A 24,329-nucleotide genomic window follows, 5' to 3' on the forward strand; every position below is an offset into this window, starting at 1 on the left:
TTCAAAACAGCTGAGCCACCAGGGAAGCCCATGTTAGCCCTTATCCAGCCCTTATTCTCTCCACCCATTCAACCTACAGATGTTTGTTCTCCCTTTCTTTCTTGCTTAATTGCACTCTGAAAATGATTGCCATCTAGCCACACCTGATGTTTACTCCTCTAAGACAACACTCCCTAACACTTCCTCTGGGGGTGTTCTTCACTCCAGAGAGCAAATCATGGAACAATGACCAAAATTCATACATCAAAGCCCTATTCTTCACTGTGACTGTACTCAGAGACAGGGCTTTTAGGAGATCATTAAGGTTAAATGAGGTTGTAAGAGTGGGGCCTTCATTGCAAAGCAACTATTCTCCAGTTAAAAATAAATTTTGTAAAAAAGGGTGGGGCCTTAATCTGATAGGATTCCTATTCTTTTAAGAGGAAAAGAGACCAGAGCCTGAGTGCTCGCCCCACCTTGTGAGGACACAGAGAGAAAGCAACTGTCAGCAAGCCAGGGAAAGCAAACTAAACCCTTTAGGCTTTGAGCTTGGTCTTCCCAGCTTCCAGAAGTGTGAGAAATAAATTTCCACTAAGCCACTCAGTCTGTGGTCTGTGTTATGGCAGCCTACGTGGATTATCCACTTTTCGTGCCTCAGTTTCTCCATCTGTAAAGCAGGGTTCATTGTGCCTATCCTGCAGAATCATTATGAGAACAAGTTATTGTAAGAGAAGTGTGGAGAAGAGACCCATTCATTAAGTGCTAGGTCTCTGTGAGCAGTCGCTATGAAGTCTACCTCTGTGCTCCAGGCGCTGGTGTGTCTAACCTGCGCAGAGGTGCCATATGGCCTTAGCTGGGGGAATGGAATTGAGAAGGAGAGTCAAGTAGCTTTGTGACAGTCAAGGACATTCAATGGGTAATTGTTACTCCTTGAATTATGACAATTTTTTAAGAAAAAGAGACTCTAAAACTTTTAAGACTGCATTTATTTGTCTGTAGAAGGTAATCCTAGGCCAGCCTTTTCACTTTTCGTACTTGAGGGAACCTGAAACAGAAGAGAGCTCATTGTAAATGGTCAAAAGGTAGAAACAGTTCAAAAACAAACAAGAAGTTAAAAATTAATTAGTAATCAAAGATGTTTAAATTTAAAGATACCATTTTTTGTTCATTAAAATTCTATCATTTTAATCAATCTCATTGTTGGCAAGGATATTACAGACTCGGCACTTTTATAACCTGGTGGTATTATTAATTGGCACTACACAGTAAGTCATAGATTATACCTACCTGTGACTCAGTTCTATGGGGAATCTGTCATAAAAACAAAACAAAATACAAAAAGAGCTAAATACATCAGGTTGAGAACAAAAAACCAAAAACAAATGTCCAACAATTAGAAAATTATCCCATGGATAATTTAATGGACCATTAAAACTTGTTATAAAGACTATATGGCAACCTCTAACATGTCAATGATAGAATAATAAAAAATATATACAATGTTATACACCTTATGATAATTTATTAATTTATAGGAAAAAATTTACAAGCATAGTATCAATAGTATATTTCTATCATGGCTTTAAGATAGTAAGATAACCTTGGTCTTCTCAATTTTCTGAAGTCTCAACTTACATCCACGAGTTAAAAAAATAAAGATGCTCAAATTGTGGTCCGACAGTTAAGAAACTGAAACCCAAGTGTACATTAGTATGAAATACTGTAATCAAAGGCTTTAATTTAGCTTTAAAAAAGCATTTACTTACTTCCTAGCCCACTTATTTACAATTAAAGGGTGATCTTTGTTAGAATGAAAGGCCATTAAAAGGTTTAAGACTATTTCCCACATTTCCCAACCCCAACCCTTTGTCCACTCACTGGATGTAGGGTGACTTAACTTCATTTCTTAGCTTCATGACATGTAAAATGGACATAGTTGTTTGTACCTCACAGGGTGGTTATGAAAATTAAATAGATTATTAGGTATAAACTGCCAGGAATAGTGCCTGGCACAAAATAAGTATCAATTTTTTCTGATCTTGAGCAAGTCTTTCCATGATACATGTAATCAACTTTCTTTTTTTGAGTTCAAATTTAGCTTTAGAAGTTTTATTTTAAAAACTTTTAACTTTTTACACAACCAGAATGTTCTAAACCTAGAAGACAAATTCATGGATTACTGTGTTCACCTAGAGGGTTAAAGGATAATTTCATTTTATCAGCCTACAGTTCAGTGTATTATAGATTATTGTCCTAGTTTCTTTAAGTTAGCTGGAAAATTCCAGGAATGTAACATTTAAGTTTTGGAATACAAAAACTTGAAGTTTATTGATGTTTATTGTCCCAGTTCACTTAAAAATGTTGGGCTCATCTAAGTTAAGGAGTTGGAAGTTCTAAGAAGAGGGTGGTCTGAGGAATAAAACCCAGCCTGCTGTTCAGCAACTTTAATAAGTTGTACTCCTGCTGTTGGTTGTGTAGCTCTATAATCTGACACATTATCTGATGTACTTTTCCTTCCCCCACTGAGTCAGGGCTGGTTGGTGGGGTGACGGGGAGGGGAGAAGTAGGTAGACACCAGACCAGAAGTCCTCACTCACTGAGCTTCTTAGAGTTCAGTTCCAAGCTTCACAATAGTCTGAAAAGCAAGGCTCTTGTTGGGAAGAGGCCAGCTTTGTTCAAAGGGACAGCTCTGGTGGGCAGAGCTCAGATGGCTGCTCACCCAGTAGTCACAGAGCAGACAGGAGGCAAGATATGATGTGGGAAGACTTCCTACAACTGAAAATGGAGATGAAATTGAAACAGGAGGAAGCAGCTATTCAGGGGGGATGGATCAGCATGTGGAAGCCGCCTGATCCCTGGGAAGGGCCCCTGTACTATGCCATCCTGGGCTTTGACCCAGGGATGGGGGACAGTTCCAGAGTCAAACTAGAGTCTGAAGAAAGCAAGGATCTGTACCCACTTCTCAGGATACAGCCTCTCAGAGGAGTGGGTGAGCACTGGCTGAGGGGCATCTTCAGGACCATAGGCCTGAGGGCAGCCACATAGCCCATCTGGGAGTAGGAAGGCCAGGAGGATGAAAAGAGGCCTGGGTTCTGAATGGCGTGGCTTAGAGAAAAGAAGACACAGGGGGGCCATGAACACCCACAGCCAATGTCAGCCTAACCACACCCAAGACCAGGGCCAGAGGATTAGATGGGTCAGAGGTGGAGAGATACACACGAGTGCTCCCACTGCAACCTCCAGGCTGTACACACTCCTCACTGTACTGGAGGAGAACAAGGAGGAGGGAGACAGCTGAAGAGGCACAGGAGTCCCCAAAGGGAACATTCTGAACACTGAACTGATTCACTATTTACTCAAAGAAGATAGACCTTAATAGAGCAAGATAGAGTTTTCCCACCACTTGAGTGACAAGGGTCTTAATGGGTCTCAAGAACAAGTGGAGAACAGTGTAAGAAGTAAAATGGCCTTTCTGCCCATCTAAACTGTGCTCTAATCGCTTATACTACTTCGGTGTGTGAAAGTCCAGCCAGGACCCCAAGATCAGAATCCAGTCTTGTTCAGAAGACAGCTTCGCTGTCTCATGTCTGAGGGAGAACCATACAGATGATTCTTCCGGTAAACGAAGCTTTTTAGAGTAAGCAGGGCTTTGGCCACTAAGCCCCATGTCTCCTCCCTTGGGGACCTGGCCCGAACAGTGTGATGCTTGGGGGACTCTGCCCCATGGTTCCTCTCACCTCAGAGCACCCCAGTGAGGCAGGTATCCAGGCCTGTCTTCTACACAAGAGCTGCCGCAAGGACAATTCCTGGAGGGAAAACTCTTCCAAAAAGGAAGAGAATGAGCCAAACAGGACTGAAGAGTTCCGAAAAATAATTGTGTTGTATTTCTAATCCCTTTACCCTCCCGCTAGCAGATCTGCCATGAACACCGTGTGTCTGGAGTCCGTTTTATCCCTGATGTGCTCTGCAGAGCCCAGGGTTAGAACAGGGACAAGGTGGCGGGTGGGAGGGTCCACTGACCTCCCTCAGGGGCTGGCTCACATGGTCTGAGCATTTGGTGGTTTTCTGCTAACCCAGAGCTGACTCAGGAGGTCCCACAGCAGGTCAGAGAAGCTCTGCCTCTCAGGACCTTCTCAGCAAAGGGTCTTTGAGAGACCCTTCCATCCAATTCTTATCATTGTCTCCCACATTCATGTGGGACCAATGAGATGGACCTTTCATAAAACTCATATAAATGAGATTTCCCTGGCAATTCAGTGGCTAAAAGTCCACACTCCCAATGCTGGGGGCCGGGTTCGATCCCTGGTCAGGGAACTAGATCCCATGCTGCTGCTGCTAAGTCGCTTCAGTCGTGTCCGACTCTGTGCGACCCCATAGACGGCAGCACACCAGGCTCCGCCGTCCCTGGGATTCTCCAGGCAAGAATACTGGAGTGGGTTGCCATTTCCTTCTCCAGTGCATGAAAGGGAAAAGTGAAAGTGAAGTCGCTCAGTCGTGTCCGACTCTTAGCGACCCCATGGACTGCAGCCTACCAGGCTCCTCCATCCATGGGATTTTCCAGGCAAGAGTACTGGAGTGGGGTGCCATTGCCTTCTCCGCTAGATCCCATAGGCCGCAACTAAGAAGTTCACATGCCACAGTTAACGAAAGATCCCACGTGCCTCAACTAAGACCCAGTGCAGCCAAAAGAAATTAGAAAAAACTCATATAAATAATCCCTCAAGAAGTTCATAAGAATAGATAAGAAATTACCTTGATTAATTTAACCACCATGCCCAGGATATGTCAGAGAAACAGAAATTACTGGCGTTCTCAGAAGATGCTAAGCTCACTGACAGACTCAGGGACACATAGCAGCTAGAGATCTCCTCAGACACACCAGGCTTCACGTCCACATGCTCACCTGCACACACACAGACAAAACCAGCTTCCATGACGGAGTGAATCTTTTGTCCCCACGGAAAAATCCGATTTCCAACAAAAGACATCTTCCTCTATTATTTTCATGAAGAAGTGAGAATATGTCTCCTCTGTAACATTTTCTTCTTACCTGATCAGATTGGGCCTTAAGAGTCTTCCCTGGAAACCAGAATTGAAAGAGACATGTGTACCCCAATGTTCACTGCAGCACTGTTTACAATAGCTAGGACATGGAAACAACCTAGATGTCTATCAGCAGATGAATGGATAAGGAAGTTGTGGTACATATACACAATGGAATATTACTCAGCTATAAAAAAGAATGCATTTGAGTCAGTTCTAATGAGGTGGATGAAACTGGAGCCTATTATACAGAGTGAAGTAAGTCAGAAAGAAAAACACCAAAAATACAGCATATTAATGCATATATATGGAATTTAGAAAGACAGTAACAATGATCCTGAATGCAAGGCAGCAAAAGAGACACAGATGTAAAGAACAGACTTTTTGACTCTGTGGGAGAAGGTAAGGGTGGGATGATTTGAGAGAATAGCATTGAAACATGCATATTACCATATGTAAAACAGATGACCAGTGCAAGCTCAATGCATGAAGTAGGGCACTTAAAGCTGGTGCTCTGGGACAACCCAGAGGGATGGGGTAGGGAGGGAGGTGGGAGGGGGGTTCAGGCCAGGGGCACCCATGTGCACCTGTGGCTGATTCATGTCAGTTCAGTTCAGTTCAGTTCAGTTCAGTAGCTCAGTCGTGTCCGACTCTTTGCGACCCCATGAATTGCAGCACGCCAGGCCTCCCTGTCCATCACCAGCTCCCAGAGTCTACCCAAACCCAGGTCCATCGAGTTGGTGATGCCATCCAACCACCTCATCCTCTGTCGTCCCCTTCTCCTCCCGCCCCCAATCCTACCCAGCATTAGGGTCTTTTCCAATGAGTGAACCCTTCGCATGAGGTGGCCAAAGTATTGGAGTTTCAGGTTCAACATCAGTCCTTCCAACGAACACTCAGGATTGATCTCTTTTAGGATGGATTGATTGGATCTCCTTGCACTCCAAGGGACTCTCAAGAGTCTTCTCAAACACCACAGTTCAAAAGCATCAATTCTTCGGTGCTCAGTTTTCTTCACCATCCAACTCTCACATCCATACATGACCACTGGAAAAACCATAGCCTTGACTAGACGGACTTTTGATGGCAAAGTAATGTCTCTGCTTTTAAATATGCTATCTAGGTTGGCCATAACCTTCCTTCCAAGGAATAAGCGTCTTTTAATTTCATGGCTGCAATCACCATCAGCAGTGATTCTGGAGCCCAAAAAAATAAAGTCTGACACTGTTTCCACTGTTTCCCCATCTATTTCCCATGAAGTGATGGGACCAGATGCCATGATCTTAGTTTTCTGAACATTGAGCCTTAAGCCAACTTTTTCACTCTCCTCTTTCACCTTCATCAAGAGGCTCTTTAGTTCTTCTTCACTTTCTGCCATAAGGGTGGTGTCATCCGCATATCTGAGGTTATTGATATTTCTCCTGGCAATCTTGATTCCAGCTTGTGCTTCTTCCAGCCCAGCGTTTCTCATGATGTACTCTGCATATAAGTTAGATAAGCAGGGTGACAATATGCAGCCTTGACGTACTCCTTTTCTTATTTGGAACCAGTCTGTTGTTCCATGTCCAGTTCTAACTGTTGCTTCCTGACCTGCATACACATTTCTCAAGAGACAGATCAGATGGCCTGGTATTCCCATCTCTTTCAGAATTTTCCACAGTTTATTGTGATCCACACAGTCAAAGGCTTTGGCATAGTCAATAAAGCAGAAATATATGTTTTTCTGGAACTCTCTTGCTTTTTCGATGATCCAGCGGATATTGGCAATTTGATCTCTGGTTCCTCTGCCTTTTCTAAAACCAGCTTGAACATCTGGAAGTTCATGGTTCACGTATTGCTGAAGCCTGGCTTGGAGAATTTTGAGCATTACTTTACTAGCATGTGAGATGAGTGCAATTGTGCGGTAGTTTGAGCATTCTTCGGCATTGCCTTTCTTTGGGATTGGAACGAAAATTGACCTTTTCCAGTCCTGTGGCCATTGCTGAGTTTTCCAAATTTGCTGGCATATCGAGTGCAGCACTTTCACAGCATCATCTTTGAGGATTTGAAATAGCTCAACTGGAATTCCATCACCTCCACTAGCTTCGTTCGTAGTGATGCTTTCTAAGGCCCACTTGACTTCACATTCCAGGATGTCTGGCTCTAGGTGAGTGATCACACCATCGTGATTATCTGGGTCATGAAGATCTTTTTTGTACAGTTCTTCTGTGTATTCTTGCCACCTCTTCTTAATATCTTCTGCTTCTGTTAGGTCCATACCATTTCTGTCCTTTATCGAGCCCATCTTTGCATGAAATATTCCTTTGGTATCTCTAATTTTCTTCAAGAGATCTCTAGTCTTTCCCAATCTGTTGTTTTCCTCTATTTCTTTGCACTGATCGCTGAGGAAGGCTTTCTTATCTCTCCTTCCTATTCTTTGGAACTCTGCATTCAGATGGGAATATCTTTCCTTTTCTCCTTTGCTTTTCACTTCTCTTCTCTTCCCAGCTATCTATAAGGCCTCCTCAGACAGCCATTTTGCTTTTTTACATTTCTTTTCCATGGGGATTTTCTTGATCCCTGTCTCCTGTACAATGTCACGAACCTCTGTCCATAGTTCATCAGGCATTCTGTCTATCAGGTCTAGTCCCTTAAATCTATTTGTCACTTCCACTGTATACTCATAAGGGATTTGATCTAGGTCATACCTGAATGGACTAGTGGTTTTCCCTACTTTCTTCAATTTAAGTCTGAATTTGGCAATAAGCAGTTCATGATCTGAGCCACAGTCTGCTCCTGGTCTTGTTTTTGCTGACTGTATAGAGCTTCTCCATCTTTGGCTGCAAAGAATATAATCAATGTAACTAAGCCATGCTGTGTGGGGCCACCCAAGACGGATGGGTCATGGTGGAGAGGTCTGACAGAATGTGGTCCACTGGAGAAGGGCATGGAAAACCACTTCAGTATTCTTGCCTTGAGAACCCCATGGACGGTATGAAAAGGCAAAAAGATAGGACACTGAAAGATGAACACCCCAGGTCAATAGGTGCCCAATATGCTAACGGAGATCAGTGGAGAAATAACTCCAGAAAGAATGATGGGATAGAGCCAAAGCAAAAACGATTCATGTCAGTGTATGGCAAAAACCATCACAGTGTTGTAAAGTAGTTATCCTCCAATTAAAATTAAAAAAATTTTTTTAAAAAAGTCTTCCTTGGAATAAGACTGTGTAGCACAGGGAACTCAACTTAATGCACTGTGGTGACCTGAACGGGAAGGAAGTCCAAAAGTGGATATATGGATATGTTTGGCTGATTCTATACAGTAGAATCTAACACAAAATATAGTAAAGCAACTATACCCCAATAAAAATTAATTTAAAAATGAGTCTTCCCAGGTTCTGGTTGGATCTCTTCCTCAGTAGCTGAAGCCTGGGGACCACTCCAACAGAGGTGGCATGACTCCAGAGTTAGATGGATGCTGTCCAATATGCTACATTTCACCTTACCAAAGTTCCAAAGAGAATGACTAGCATTTATATCATTAGAGCATGTGTGTGTGCTAAGTCACTTCAGTTGTGTCTGACTCTTTGCAACCCTATGGACCATAGCACACCAGGCCCCTCTGTACAAGGGATTCTCCAGGCAAGAATACTGGAGTGGGTTTCCATGCCTTCCTCCAGGATATCTTCCCGTCCCAGGGATCAAACCCACGTCTCTTCTATTTCTTGCATTGGCAGGCAGGTTCTCTACCATTACCAACCCCTAAACCTCCGAAGTTTAGAAAACAATAGCATCCCAGAGCCAAATGCAACCACTTGTGCAGCTTTCCTTATGAGCTCAATGCCTTGGTCTGCAAAAATTAAATGCCTACATGGAGATGCAATAAGAGGGGCTGGGGACTGACAGACCAAAGAGCACCCACCCCATCAAAAGGAAGGTTCAATTTTTTAAAATATTCTGCTGACTAAACTTATCTGCATATGCCCACTAGGACACCAGTGAACACTGGGGAAGGTAAATGTGCTTCCCAAGGAAAAGCCTAGACCCTCCTCCCCACTATCCCCACTGCTGTGGTGCTGTATGTGATCTTTGCTATCACGCGTCACCACTACCTGGGGAAAACATGAGATGGAAGATAGAACAACAGACACTTCAAGGCCTTCCCAGGATGCTAATAAATTCATCCCAACTAGCCCAGACCACCTGATTTCAGAGCTTAAATTGCTATTAGAAGAAATGTCCCTAGGGGTTAATTTCACACACAGATTACCACAACCTGCGGTGGGGGGGGAGGGGGGAGGTTGAGGAAATCTACCACCCACTAGGCTTCTTTCTCTCAAACTTTCCAAGGACTGCTCCTATGACAGATCAAAACTGAGAAGTGTAGCATGGAGGCACATCCAGATCCCATAACAGACACTTATGTTCACGCATGTTCCCTTTCCAGAGCCCCTTAGACCCCAGCACAATTGGTATCTCACTTCAGCACTGAGGGTGGACTTTGTCCAAGGACACAGTCTCTACAGGATTGCAGGAAATGCTGAGCAACATTCAGAGCTTTGCCTGATGTGAAATGCCCAAGCCACAGCCATCAGTGACAAATAGAAGAAACAAACAGTGGTGGCTTAGGGAACATCACGCCACCCAGTCTAATCCCCAAACAGTAAAATCCTATACCTTGAAAGCCCAGTTTAAGCAAGCCTCCCCTGGGCCTTGACATCAATCCCTCTCCCTCCCAAGGCCAGACGCTGTGGCTTCACATGGCCATGTCCCTTCCTTCCACACGCACAAGCACTGGCTGATTCAGTCCCAAGTGAACCTGCTCTGGCCCCAGCAGTTCACCTCCTCCCTCCCTGCCATCAGTAGATTCTTGTGTGTTTCACTAGGGCTCTGGCCTCAAGAATGTTGTTCATCTTGCAGAGCTTCTTCCAACCCCAGCCCCAAGTCTTCCCAAGTGCCAATCTCTGCCAGCACCAGATTCCACTCCTCAGAGATCCTCTCCAAGAGCGGAAAAATGGGTGCCACTTCTGCAGACTGAAGTTGGAGGAGACCTGCCTCCCAGTTCCTGAGCCCCTCTAGACATGGACATTTCAGTCCAGTGAGCCACACTGGCTGTCCCCATGTCTCCAGTTAGGGTTTCAGGATCCAGTCAGATACCCTATGTATTAACAGTTGCCCTTTCAGGTAAACCAGAATACTCCCTGATGAGGATTCTTTGGGAAATCAAGGCCAACCTGAGTTTTGTTTCATTGGTTCCTTTATCTCTATCCCTCCTGGAGAGGGTTCCTGTGGAGGGGCAGCCTGTCACGAGTGTTGTTATGGGCTGAACTGTGGCCCCCAAAATGCATGTGGAAGTCCCAGCCCCCAGTACCTGGGACTGTATTTGGACTTAGGACCTTTAAAGAGGTGATTAAGCTAAAACGAGGCCATTAGGATGGGCCTAATCCAATCTGACTGGTGTCCTTATAAGAGGAGGAAATTTGGACACATAGACACCAGGGGTAAGCCCACACTGAGGCAGGGCCATCTCAAGCCAAGGAGAGAGGCCAGGATAAAACAAGCTCGCCAACACCCCAACTGTAAGACTTCCAGCCTCCAGAACTGTAAGAAACGAATATGTGCTGTTTAAGTCACTTGGTCTGTGTGCTTTGCTGCTCTAGCAAACCAACTTCAGGTGCTAAAACCCAAGGAGAGGAGTCACAGAGGGAGGAGATGATATCAAGATGGCAGGAGGTGGGAGGCGAGCTACCCACTGGATGTCCTTGATAAAAGGTTGATTCCAAGGCTAGGGCTGGAAAAGTACAAGATGCTTGAGCTTGGACAATCTTTTGCCAGAAAGGTAGTAATCAAAGGATGATGGTGATGGGATTTCCCTGGTGGTCCAGAGTTAAGAATCCACCTTGCAATGCAGGGCACATAGGCCTGCTCTGTACCAGGCCCAAGGGGACTAGCAGTCCTCAAGGGGACTGACCAGTCAGTCAGGTATCTCACGATGAGAATGACTCGGTGATGCCTACCTGATATGGACCAGTGAAAATTGAATGCAAGCAAGATTCTTGCCTTAACACCTAACACATGAAAACCACATTTGTGGAAGCGTTACTGTTATTCACCTAGGCAGTCAGGTTCAAGCTTCAGTTCACTCTTTCCTTTGTTCTTAGGCATTCCCTATTAGCTCATGTAGTAGCAAGAGGAATTCTGTCTCCTAAAAGCTGATGGGAGAGGGGAAGTTTTAAATCTCAAGTGGCCAAAACTGGAATATCTAGACTGAGCATGTGCACAAGTAGAATCCTTAGAAAACAGTAATCAGATCAGAAATGAGGTCAGCCAATCAGCAGGATGTCGGTCAGACCTCAGACCAGAGTGAAGCACTGCTGACAGCCACATGAGGAAACCCAGACCACTTGTTACAGAGTGGCAATGCCTGGGGCCCACTGTTGATTGCTCACGGTGAGGCAAGCTGATGTCATAAAGTCCAAGTGAATGCTGACATGCCAGGTACTATGCTAGACACTCCACTGATATGATGTCATTTGAACCTCACAGGTACCTTCAGTTCAGTTCAGTTCAGTCGCTCAGTCATGTCCGTCTCTTTGCGACCCCATGAATCGCAGCACGCCAGGCCTCCCTGTCCATCACCAACTCCTGGAGTCCACCCAAACCTATGTCCATCGAGTCGGTGATACCATCCAGCCATCTCATCCTCTGTCGTCCCCTTCTCCTCCTGCCCCAATCATTCCCAGCATTAGGGTCTTTTCTAATGAGTCAACTCTTCGCATGAGGTGGCCAAAGTATTGGAGTTTCAGCTTCAACATCGGTCCTTCCAATGAACACCCAGGACTGATCTGCTTTAGGATGGACTGGTTGGATCTTCTTGCAGTCCAAGGGACTCTCAAGAGTCTTCTCCAACACCACAGTTCAAAAGCATCAATTTTTTGGCGCTCAGCTTTCTTCACCATCCAACTCTCACATCCATACATGACTACTGGAAAAATCATAGCCTTGATGGACCTTTGTTGGGAAGGTAATGTCTCTGCTTTTAAATATGCTATCTAGGTTGGTCATAACTTTCCTTCCAAGGAGTAAGTGTCTTTTAATTTCATGGCTGCAATCACCATTTGCAGTGATTTTGGAGCTCAAAAAAGAGTACCTTACATAAGCACAATTATCATTCCCATTCTACAGATGCGGAAATTGAGGGTTGGAAAATTTCAGCAACTCACTCAAGGTCACAGCAACAAGTGGTAAAACCAGGGTTTGAACCTCAGCATTCTGTCTCCAGAGCCACCACTCAACTGCTCTCCTAAACCAGCTTTCACGACCAACCATCATTTGTTACTCCATGGCCCCCACTGTTCCTTATACCACACTAAGCAACTTGCTTAGTTCCAGATTTCTGCAAGCCTTTCTTGTTTCAGTAGCAATAATGGAACAAGGGATCTTATCTATGTAACACTGAGACACAGCAAGAGCAAAACCTCCACTTTCTAGACTTGGAGAAAAGCAGGCTGCTCCTTCCAACAGTTTCCTTAGTTTGGCAAAATAATAAGCAATAATGTTTCAATAAACTCCTTTGTTATTATAGAAAATTCTGTCTTGCAACAAGGTCAGCTTAAAAACAAATGTGCCTCTGAGTGTGCACGTGTGTACATGGGATCACCATGCAGGTTTATGAAGGGCAAGCTACTTATTTTTCTGGAGACCTCAGAATCCAGAAAACCTTTTGACATATTAATCAGGGTCATAAAAAATTAAGCTTAGGTCTGTGCCTGGAAAATCCCATGGACGGAGGAGCCTGGTAGGCTTTAGTCCATGGGGTGGCAATGAGTTGGACACGACTGAGCGACTTCACTTTCACTTTTCACTTTCACGCATTGGAGAAGGAAATGGCAACCCACTCCAGTGTTCTTGCCTGGAGAATCCCAGGGACTGCGGAGCCTGGTGGGCTGCCGTCTATGGGGTCGCACGAGTCGGACACGACTGAAGCAACTTAGCAGCAGCAGCAGCTGTACAGGGTGATTCTGAAGGAGTTGCCTTCCCCTTGAACTGCTTTCCAATGAACTTGGAACATAATAATAGATCTTTCAAACTAGCAAACTCACCTGTCCACCTAGGTGTTTTCACACAGTGATCTTGTTTCAATCATGTTTTAACATGGAAAATACCTCATGCCCAAGGGATGTCTTATGAGTTTTTGGATATCAACATAACTATTCAAGAACAAACACTTTACCAGACTCCTAGTTGGGGAGAGAATTCCCATCGGAGACACCGCCCTCTGGCGACAAGTATGTGCCAACTCACCACTGCCACCATCTGCCCAGGACCCTTCCTTCTTGTTCTTCAAGCCCATAGCACAGCCGGCACGTTGTATAATGTCTCTCGATAGCTGTCTAGCTGAGGATGTTTGTGGCCCAGAAGTATTGCTGCTATAGCTCTGTTGATCTGGGTCTCGTTTCTAGAAACCATATTTAGTTGTCAAACAGTATAATAGGACAGATTTTGACTATTTAAGCCAATATATTTCAAAGTTTTAACCTATGAAATTTTATTTAAGTGATGAGAACAATGCTTAAGTTGTTATGGAAAGAAAAATCATTGCTCAGCAGACTTGTTTCTGTTCTGCTATAACCTTAAAATGTTGTGTGATTGGCAACTACATTAAAAAGATTATAGCATGGAACAGATTCTGTATTTTATGTAGCACCAAACAAAGCACTTCTGTTAGGTGATTCACATGCAAGGAAAAACTAATGCAGCCATCTGCATCTGTGTAAATATTGCAACCACTCTACAAACCCAGCCATCCAGTTTGTCCATCAAGACGATCCATCCCCCCTAACAGTGCAGAATGTATCCTTCCAGTCGTTACATAAATAGGACGAGCGGACAAGAGGAAGAATCTAAAATGTACCACTAAGCATTTGTCTATTTCTGTTCCTGAGAATATTTCTTTTCTCTCTGCTATCTGTCCTCTTCAGTCCCTAAACAGGATCGCATTGCTAATTAGAAAAGACCTTCATTGATCTAACAATCGTCATTGTTCTTCCATCCTTTTGAGCCTCTTTCCAGTCTCAGACTTTCAGATTGAATGGACTTGAAGCTTGCCACTTCCCTCTGTTAGTATGTTATCGGTAAATATCTGAAATCCTATCAACCCACCAAAGGCTTGCCTCCAGCCCACTCCTGTCCTTCATGTGCTGTGCCTGGTTGTCTTCCCAGCCCTACCTATAGCTTCTCGCACAATTTCCCACACTTGGATCCCCAAGATTCCCCCTCCCTGATTGTAGGGCCCCATCTTGCTTCTCCATCTGCCCCTCTCTGATAGCCCCTCCTTCTCCTGTTCCTTAGCACTCATTTCTAAGGCCTTTTCTCTCTTCATATCTTACCTCCTCTTATGACGAATACATTTTCAAGCCTTCCAAATTTGCCTCTCCATGGAATGAGCTCATGAATCCAGCTCACACCTTCCACTGATGGAGACCCCTTGAGCTGTGTGTCCCAATAATAGTGGTGACATTACAGTGCTTCACAGTTTACAAAGCAGGTTCACCTATGTAGTCCCACTGAATGGTCACAAAATCCCATGAGATTGGCATCAAAGGAGATCAATGAGCTCTCCAGCAGGGTTGACCCCCAAGGAGGGCTTCTCCCAAGGGACACCCCTCTTCCTTTCTGTGCTTCCTGTCTGATGTGTGTTCTGCTGAAGAACAGCACTGCCACGGAGTGGCTTTAGGGACCCTCCTTTCATGTCTCTGCTATCAAAGTCCCACCAAAGGCTACGCAATTCAGGGCTAGAGGCTCTGGACAGTGACAGAAGGTAAGGATACAGATGGTCAGAACTTGACTCCAAAGCTCACACAGACCTAGATTCAGACTCCAGTCCTGACATTCCTTAGCTGTGGGACCTTTACCTGTATTTTGGTTTCTTCCTCGGTAAGAGCAGCATTCGTACTAGGTCAAAGGATTGTATAAACTAACTAGCACAGATGCAGAAGTTGGCCTGCACCTAGAAAGAGCTCAATAAACGGTGAGTGTCATTGTTCTAACTTCTTAAAACCTTTACCTCAGAGTCTTTGGCTTCTTCCAAAACATCACTGAGAACTTGTATGTATTCAGTTGCACCTCTGAGGATATCAACTTTGCTAGGCTTCCTGTTTTGGGGAAGAAATGGCACCAGTGCCTTCAGTTTGGCCAAACCATGGTTGAGATTTTTTATCTGGAAAGGAAGAAGGCACAGTGACACACAGGAAGGTAATCTGTAAGGCATCTCCCCAGACTACAGAAGGTGGTGGTGAGGGTTCTTTTCCTCAGCTCTCTTGTCTGAGCCATGAAGCCAAGCAGGCTTGTGCCCAAGCACTGCTGCTCCACTGGCAGTACACTCCCTGGCAAGGGGAGCAGGAGTGGCATGAACCTGGCACCAGGGATGGGTGGACTGGAAAGGGTGTCAAGGTCCACACTGGCCCCCTCCTCTTCCTCTGAGAGCATCCCCACTGCAAAATAGAGGCAGTCTGGGTAGTGGCTAAAAGCTCTGAGTCAGCACTTAAGGATTAAAATCCAACTCTACCATTTAGCTTTACAGAAGTGTGTAGAACACTTCATATTACCGAGCCTTGGTTTATTTGCAAAGTGGAAAATCCTCACCTTGTAGTGGTGTAGCTGCTGATTAAGGAACATAATACACATCAAATATTTCCCCCGGCACATAGAAAGTCCTCAATAAATTGCATTGACAATAATGAGTAAAATGTACAAACACTTGTCTATTCAAGTTCTGTGCCAACCATTCTTCAACCTCATTCCCAGCTGAGTTGATGATATAGTCAAGTATTAGAGTCCAGAGAGTCTGCATATTGGTGAGACTTGAAAGGTAGAATGAAGTACCCTTTTTTCTTAATCTTCAGGGTCTAATTCCTTGGCTCTGGAGGCCAGGAATGCTGATTATCACCCCTCCTCCTGTTTCCCTCCTTGGGGGGAAACAGGCCCTTGAAGAACTGGCTCTACACATGAAACCACTCACTTATATTGAGAGCTCCATCCTACCCCACATCAAATTGGGCAATGAACACAGGCCATTCACAGCAAAATACGATAACCAATGAACTTATGAAATATCAAACTTTAATAATCAAAGAACTACAGACTAAAATAGAAATTATGGGTGGGAGGAAGGCTCAAGAGGGAGAGGATATAAGTATACTTATAGCTGATTCATATTGATTTACATCAGAAACCAACACAACATCGTAAAGCAATTATCTTCCATTTAAAAATACAAAAAATAAAGCAGAAATTAGATACCATTTTTTGTGTACCAAGCTGGTAACATTTTTGTTTTGATTATATACCCAGCATTGGGATGGAAAAAGGGAACCATCATATAGCCTGTAAAAGGGGATACACGTTAATTAATAAACTTTTCTAGAAAGCAACTGGGCAACCTGTATCAAAAGTCACGAGACTGCTTATGTCCCAGTAATTCCACTTCTAATGTTTTGTTGGAAAGCAATTATCAGACATGGACATAGATCTTTGTACCAGTAAAAAGCTGAAAAAAAGCATATATGCCCAACACTAGGAGGCTGGATAAGCAGTCTATTTATATGTTGGACTATAAAGTCAAAAGCTGTTCTGCTTAGGAATATGAGGAAATGCTTTTGATAATGTTAAGTGAAAAAAGCACAAAAATTTATACTAAGTGATCACAATTTTATAAAATTATATATATATATGTATGTATACACTACCCAGGTGGCAATAGTGGTAAAGAACCTGCCTCCCAATGCAGGAGATGTAAGAGACCCAGGTTTGATACATGGGCAGGAAGATCCCCTGGAAAAGGGCATGGAACCCACTCCAGTATTCTTGCCTGGAGAATCCCATGGACAGAGGAGCCTGATGGGCTACAGTACATGGGGTCACAAAGAGTTGGACAGGACTGAAGTGACTTAGCACTCACATATATATGCACAAATATAAGTAGGAAAAAGACCAGGAAGATATAACAAAAATGACAATTCATGGTAGTTATAGTTGCATCGTGGCTGTTTCCATTCCCTCTTTAGTCATTTCTCTATTTTCCAGGTGTACTAATTTTATCATTATAAAGAAGAATGAGGTCATTAGTCCTAAAATAGTGGGTAACACCAGGACTGATTCTCTGAAGAAAGCAATTCCTTCCTGGTGGGGAAAGCCCAACTTAAAATGCCAAATATAGGAACAGAACCTTATTCGAGAACCACACCAACACATCAGATCACAGAGTTATCATAAAGGGCTCCCAACTTTTCCTGAAGTCTTCTACACTCACTGGGTTCTTTCTCCTCACACCTGAGCCCAAACAGAGCTCCGAGTTGATTGACTGGAGCTACGTTAATAAAGGGTCCAGGAGTGTGCATGAACATCCCCCAGCAGGGCATCGAAGAGCATCCTGCTCGAGTCCCAGGTCAGAATGTGCGCCCTCCCTCTTCCACCGCTCACCCTTCCCTTTCTAGGATCGTCTCTGCAGCCGGGCAACCCAAAGACAGAAAGGACTGAAAGGATTCCGAATTTGACAAGTTTGGGGCCGGAGTTTAGTTAGAAATACTGAGGGGAAAATGCCGGTAGATGGCGCTCCGACTCCGCCCGCGGGACCATCCGGGTGGGTGATGGTCGCCGCGTACCCGCCAGACTCGGAAACAGCCACTTTCAGTCTCCTGCCTCGGAGTTGAGTGGGAGTCTGGGTGCACACCGAGACGTTGTTTAAATTCTTCGTTGAAAGTAAGAAAAAGAGTAACTCCCATTAGTCCCCTGTCCCACGCCCCATTCGGGCTTCGGCGCAGGGTAAAGGGGGTCCCAAGCACCCACTCAGCGCAGGAGGTAAGGAGATGTAAGCGCCCTGCCGCCTCTGAGGGTTTAAAGCACCTGCCAGTGGGAGGTGTTTCTGAAGCGGCCGGGGTTCCCCTCGGCCCTCCCCAGACCTGCTTCCTGCTCGGCTCCAGGTGGGTCACAGGTGAGGCGCCAGCCCGGCGCGGGTGGAGGGGAACCGGGTGGCCCTTGGGAATTCCAAGCCGCTCCGACCCCCAAGGTGGGAGGTGGGCTCCTCGGACCCCCTAGGTGTCTGAAGTGGGTAGCAGGTCTGGGGGGAGCCTGGAGGAAGGCGGCCGGGTTCCGGCGCGGGGACCCAGCGGGGCCGGCCTGAGCTCACCCGCTCGCGCTCTTTGGCGTTGGCCACGCGCCGCCGCTCCAGCACCAACTGCACATCCTGGATGGACGACGGCAGCCGCTTGAGCCGGCAGATGGTGGCCTGCTGGGGCAGCGGCCCGAACTGCTCCCGCAGCACGTCGTCCAGCAGCTCGGCCGGCGGGACCCTCAGGAGCTCGGGCGCGGCGTCCATGGCTGAGCGCGGGGGCGGGGGGCAGCTGGGCCTTCCCCGGGGGCGCCTGGGCCCCTCGGGGGCGGGGCCCCGGGCACCTGTAGACATCCCCCTGCGCACCTGCCTGCTCCGGGACCCTCAGTTTAACAAACTCCACACGTGATTCTCCTGAAGCCTGAATTGCAGCGCAGGCTCGCAAATCGGCTGCATATCAGAGTCACCTGGGAAATTTTTAAAAATACACCTGCTGGGGTACCAGTCCCTCACGTTCTGATTTAACCAATCTGAGTCGGGGCCTGAGCTACTAGATACATGTTTGCGTGCATGGTAAGTCGCTTCAGTCGTGTCTGACTCTTTGCGACACTATGGACTGTAGCCCGCCAGGCTCCTCTGTCCTTGGGATTCTCCAGACAAGAATACTGGAGTGGGTTGTCATGCCCTCCTCCAGGGGATCTTCCCCACCCAGGGATCGAACTCACGTCTCTTTAAGTCTCCTGCATTGGCAGACAGGTTCTTTATACCACGAGCACCATCTGGAAAGCTATATATGTATACATGTGTAGGCAAATAAACATGAGCACATATACTTTTACCAGGGGAAAAAATTGATGGATGCACAGAAAACTTTTTAAAAAATTCATTTTGAAATATATGAGTTGCAAGAGCAGTAACACAAAGGCTCTGTATCCCCTTCACCTAGATCTCCACTTGTTAACTATTTTCAGATTTTCTCCATCACTCCCCTTCTCTCTATGAATTGTCCCATTTTTATTATTCTTTTTCTAAAGCGTTTCCTTTGTCTTGTCCTGTATTCATGGCTTTGACAGTTTCAGAGAGTAGAAGACTTTCAGTCTGTAGGATGTCCCTCAACTGGGGTCTGTCCAGTGTTGCCTCATGTCCAGGCCCAGGTCCTGACCTTACGGCAGGGATTCCACAGAGAAGATGCTGGACTTTCCTCAGTGCTTCATATCAAGAGGCATGTGGTGTTGACCTGTCCTGACACTGGTGATGTTAACTTTGGTCACTCAGTCAAGGTGGTGTCTGCCAGGCTTCTTCACATTAATTGACATTTTTTTCCTTTTAGTTGATAAATATTTTGTAAGGAGATACCCTTAGCATTCAATACTGACTACTGCCTGAATTAACCACCACTCTGATAATTGCCAAATGATTACCGTCCTCCTGTGGAGAAGGGCTCTCCTCTCTCTCCAGTTTCTGATTCATTTTGTTTTATGTCAGCAGGAGCTCATGAATTTCTATTTTATTCAGTAAGATGTAATTCATTCATATTATTACTTATTTTAATGTTCATATTGTCCCAGATTTGGCCTGTGGGAGCCCCTTCAAGCTGGCTCCTCTGTCCTCTTAGCATGATTCCACCATTCTTTCAGCACTTACTTACTTGTGCCAAAAAGACAACACATTCCAGGCTCATCTCAAATTTTCTATGCCCTGCCCGGAAATTGGTCAATTCTCCTTTTAGTGGAAAATGGGGTTTAGAAATCAAGTTTGGATGTTCATTCCTTTTGGGATGTCATTTCTTCTAGGCTCTTTTTGGAGACAAGATATAGATGTAAGCATGCACACAAGCAAACACAAGCATATACAAACATACAGCTGTGTCTATCTCTGTATGCAGATGGATAGATAGCTTTTAAAAGTATGAGTTCACACTAATACCTCTAATTCCAATCCAACAGGCTTTTCTCTAGTTTTCCCCTTTCCTTATTTGTAATTCCCTTCTCCAACAGTGAGAAACTTGACTCTGGTTACTTATTTGCTCAATTCCCACATATAACTAATTTCCTAGTCACATCAACCACCTCCTCAGCCCCATCTCCATGGCAACTGCCTTCAAGGGCAGGGCAAGGAGGGAAAGAAGAGGACACACCAAATGCTAAACTGCAGTTCCCCTGAGCAGTGGGCCTGGGAACTGAGAATTTGATCTGTGCATCCCATCTTCTATATTGCTTGTGTTTCCATACTAGCATGAAATTACTTTTGTAATTTTTAAAATATATTTTTTGAAGAAGGAAAATAATTTTGTGTGTTCTAGGTTCATTTGGTATTGTCTGCTGGGAGACAGAGAGAAGGCAGCAAGAGCCAAGTGTGTGGGAATGAAGCTTAAAATGGAGTTGGTTTACCTATTTACTTATCTTTTCTTAGCATCAAAAAGGATATTATTGACATTATTCTATTTTATTGCCAAACCCTTAGGCAGGCAAGCTGGTATGACCAGGAACGCAGTGTAAGAAACCCAGACTTGATTCCTTCATACCTGCTTCCCTCCATCAACACCAACCATAATTTTCTGCCCCTTGGCTGTTTGATTCCTCAACGGAGCCATTTGAGCTGAGAGACTGACACCTTTCCGTCACCCAATAATGTAACAGCCAAATGAACAAGAAAGTTTATTTCTCTTGCCTCTAGCTGTGAAAGGTGGAGGTAAGCAGGGCATCTCTGCTCCTCATGGTCACTCAAGGACTTAGGTTCCTTCCAAATCATTGCTCCTCCATTATTGCTTCTTGGTGTCACTTCCCAAAATGAAGCTGTCCCGTTTGAGGCTTCTGCCATCACTGGTGTACAGCAGGGGTCAACCTCACAGTATCAAAGTCCTCAGGCCATGCGCCCAGTCAAGGTTCAGAAAACTCTTCTAATGGCAGAATCTCTTCGGGGTATTCCAAGCAGATGCCAAGGGGCTTAATTCAGGGACTTAGGTGCTTACACAATCCTCCTGGAGAAGCAGGAAGAACTCTGAGTTCAAGGACACACCACCAAAGCCACAGCCAGGCAATGGGAAGCCCCCGCCCCTGCAGCTGCCACTCAACCCTCCGAAGCCAGGGGAGGGGCCTGGGACACTGATGCTGAGAAACCCCAAGTCCCCTCACTCTGGCTTGTCCATGGGCGCAGATGGAAGGAGGGGCGCTCTGCCTCAATTCCACGCTGCCAGTCTCACACACCTGTTTCTAGCTAAATCATCTTAATTGGGGACCAGAACCATGGGTACAAGGGGTTCTGGGAAATGGAGTTTTGGGTCTCCCTGACTCTGCAATGCAGAAAGGCACCTGGAGAAGGGAGCAAGGGAAGTCCACATTGCCTTCCACCCCCAGACACAGAGAAATTGCCCCAACAGGTTCACCTCATCAATCTTTGCCTGTCTATTACCCTGGGATACAGCTGATGGGAACATCCAACCTGGGTGCTCGAAGGCCCCAGCACACCAATTAGATTACGGTTCCAACACAGTTCTGTTAAACTCCTTAGCTTAGCCAAGACACAAGATAGCAGCAGGCAACAGCTTCAGTAAGGGAAGGCAAAGAATGACATTTTAAAAGGATCAAAGACTATATACAGTCATGTTGCTCAGCAGGTTAAGAATCCGCTTGCAATGCATGAGATCCCGGTTCAGTTCCTGGGTCAGTCAGATCCCCTGGAGAAGGGATAGACTACCCACTCCGGTATTCTTGGGCTTCCCTGGTGGTTCAGATGGTAAAGAATCTGACTGCAATGCGGGAGACCTGGATTTGATCCCTGGGTTGGGAAGATCCCCTGGAGGAGGGCATGGCAGCCCACTCCAGTATTCTTGCCTGGAAAATCCCCATGGACAGAGGAGCCTGGCGGGCTACAGTCCATGGGGTCACAAAGAGTGGGACATGACCAAGAGACTCTCACTTTGCCTAGAATTGCTAGCCAAATCAATTTGGAAATTTTATATTATTATTCACTTTCACATAAATGTGTATTATTACATATTATTCATCACATAGTATGTATTATTTTCTCTCACCATATTTCTGGGAATTAAACTTTACTCACATGTTCAGACTTAAATTGAAGAAAGTAGGGAAAACCACTAGACCATTCAGGTATGACCTAAATCAAATCCCTTACGATTATACAGTGAAAGTGATAAATAGATTCAAGGGATTAGATCTGATAGACAGAGTTCTAAGTCTATTAGAATTCTATTAGACAGAGTTCTATTGTCCCGGAGGTTTATGATGTTATATAGGAGGAAGTGATCAAGACCATCCCCAAGAAAAAGAAATGCAAAAAGACAAAATGGTTGTCTGAGGAGGCCTTACAAATAGCTGTGAAAGGAAGAGAAGCGAAAGGCAAAGGAGAAAAGGAAAGAGATACCCATTTGAATGCAGAGTTCCAAAGAATAGCAAGGAGAGATAAGAAAGCCTTCCTCAGTGATCAATGCAAAGAAATAGGGGAAAACAATAGAATAGGAAAGACTAGATATCTCTTCAAGAAAATTACAGATATCAAGGGAATATTTCATGCAAAAATGGGCACAATAAAGGACAGAAATGGTATGGACCTAACAGAAGCAGAAGATGTTAAGAAGAGGTGGCAAGAATACACAGAAGAACTGTACAAAAAAGATCTTCATGACCCAGATAATCACAATGGTGTGATCACTCACCTAGAGCCAGACATTCTGGAATGTGAAGTCAAGTGGGCCTTAGGAAGCATCACTACGAACAAAGCTAGTGGAGGTGATGGAATTCCAGTTGAGCTATTTCAAATCCTCAAAGATGATGCTGTGAAAGTGCTGCACTCAATATGCCAGCAAATTTGGAAAACTCAGCAGTGGCCACACGACTGAAAAAGGTCAGTTTTCGTTCCAATCCCAAAGAAAGGCGATGCCAAAGAATGCTCAAACTACCACACAATTGCACTCCTCTCACACACTAGCAAAGTAATGCTCAAAATTCTGTGAGCCAGGCTTCAACAGTGTGTGAACCGTGAACTTCCAGATGTTCAAGCTGGATTTAGAAAAGGCAGAGGAACCAGAGATCAAATTGCCAACATCCGTTAGATCATCAAAAAAGCAAGAGAGTTCCAGAAAAACATATATTTCTGCTTTATGAGCTATGCCAATGCCTTTGACTGTGTGGATCACAACAAACTGTGGAAAATTCTTAAAGAGATGGGAATACCAGACCACCTGACCTGCCTCCTGAGAAATCTGTATGCAGGTCAAGAAGCAACAGTTAGAAATGGACATGGAACAACAGACTGGTTCCAAATTGGGAAAGGAGTACGTCAAGGCTGTATATTGTCACCCTGCTTATTTAACTTCTATGCAGAGTACATCATGAGAAATGCTGAACTGGATGAAACACAAGCTGGAATTAAGATTCCTGGGAGAAATATCAGTAACCTCAGATATGCAGATGACACCACACTTATAGAAGAAAGTGAAGAAGAACTAAGGAACCTCTTGATGAAAGTGAAAGAGGAGAGTGAAAAAGTTGGCTTAAAGCTCAGCATTCAGAAAACAAAGATCATAGCATTTGGTCCCATCACTTCACGGCAAATAGACGGGGAAACAATGGAAACAGTGACGGACTTTATTTTTCTGGGCTCCAAAATCATTGCAGATGGTGACTGCAGCCATGAAATTAAAAGATGCTTACTCCTTGGAAGAAAGGTTATGACCAACCTAGACAGCATATTAAAAAGCAGAGACATTATTTTGCCAGCAAAGGTCCATCTAGTCAAGGCTATGGCTTTTCCAGTAGTCATATATGGATGTGAGAGGTGGACTATAAAGAAAGGTGAGCGCTGAAGAATTAATGCTTTTGTACTGTGGTGTTGGAGAAGACTCTTGAGAGTCCCTTGGACTGCAAGAGATCCAAGCAGTCCATCCTAAAGGAAATCAGTCCTGAATATTCATTGGAAGGACTGATGCTGAAGCTGAAACTCCAATACTTTGGCCACCTGATGCGAAGAACTGACTCATTTGAAAAGACCCTGATGTTGGGAAAGATTGAAGGTGGGAGGAGAAGGGGAAAACAACGGATGAGATGGTTGGATGGCATCACCAACTCAGTGGACGTGAGTTTGAGTAAACTCCGGGAGTTGGTGATGGACAGGGAGGCCTGGTGTGCTGCAGTCCATGGGGTCACAAAGAGTTGTACACAACTGAGTGACTGAACTGAACGGAACTGATAAATGGG

The 24,329-nt window shown here is 45.0% G+C and overlaps 1 protein-coding gene and 1 long non-coding RNA gene across 2 annotated transcripts; one reads left to right on the forward strand and one right to left on the reverse strand.

The window, feature by feature from the left end:
• Window positions 1-948: 948 nt before the first annotated feature.
• Window positions 949-18,578, reverse strand: FIGLA (folliculogenesis specific bHLH transcription factor). The gene is made up of 4 exons (XM_081588501.1): window positions 18,190-18,578; window positions 15,070-15,222; window positions 13,308-13,461; window positions 949-1,024 (listed from the first exon to the last, which is right to left on the reverse strand). The coding sequence occupies exons 1-4, from the start codon at window positions 18,463-18,465 to the stop codon at window positions 1,002-1,004; spliced, it is 606 nt and encodes a 201-aa protein (XP_081444627.1). The 5' UTR covers window positions 18,466-18,578; the 3' UTR covers window positions 949-1,001.
• On the forward strand, window positions 11,539-12,592 carry LOC145545002 (uncharacterized). The gene is made up of 2 exons (XR_014081784.1): window positions 11,539-12,027; window positions 12,189-12,592. It is a non-coding gene; the product is annotated as an uncharacterized LOC145545002 (long non-coding RNA).
• Window positions 18,579-24,329: the final 5,751 nt, after the last annotated feature.

This window comes from Giraffa tippelskirchi, chromosome 4, assembly GCF_054371585.1.
Source record: "Giraffa tippelskirchi isolate mGirTip1 chromosome 4, T2T-mGirTip1v1.2.pri, whole genome shotgun sequence".
Classification (NCBI taxonomy): Eukaryota; Metazoa; Chordata; class Mammalia; order Artiodactyla; family Giraffidae; genus Giraffa; species Giraffa tippelskirchi.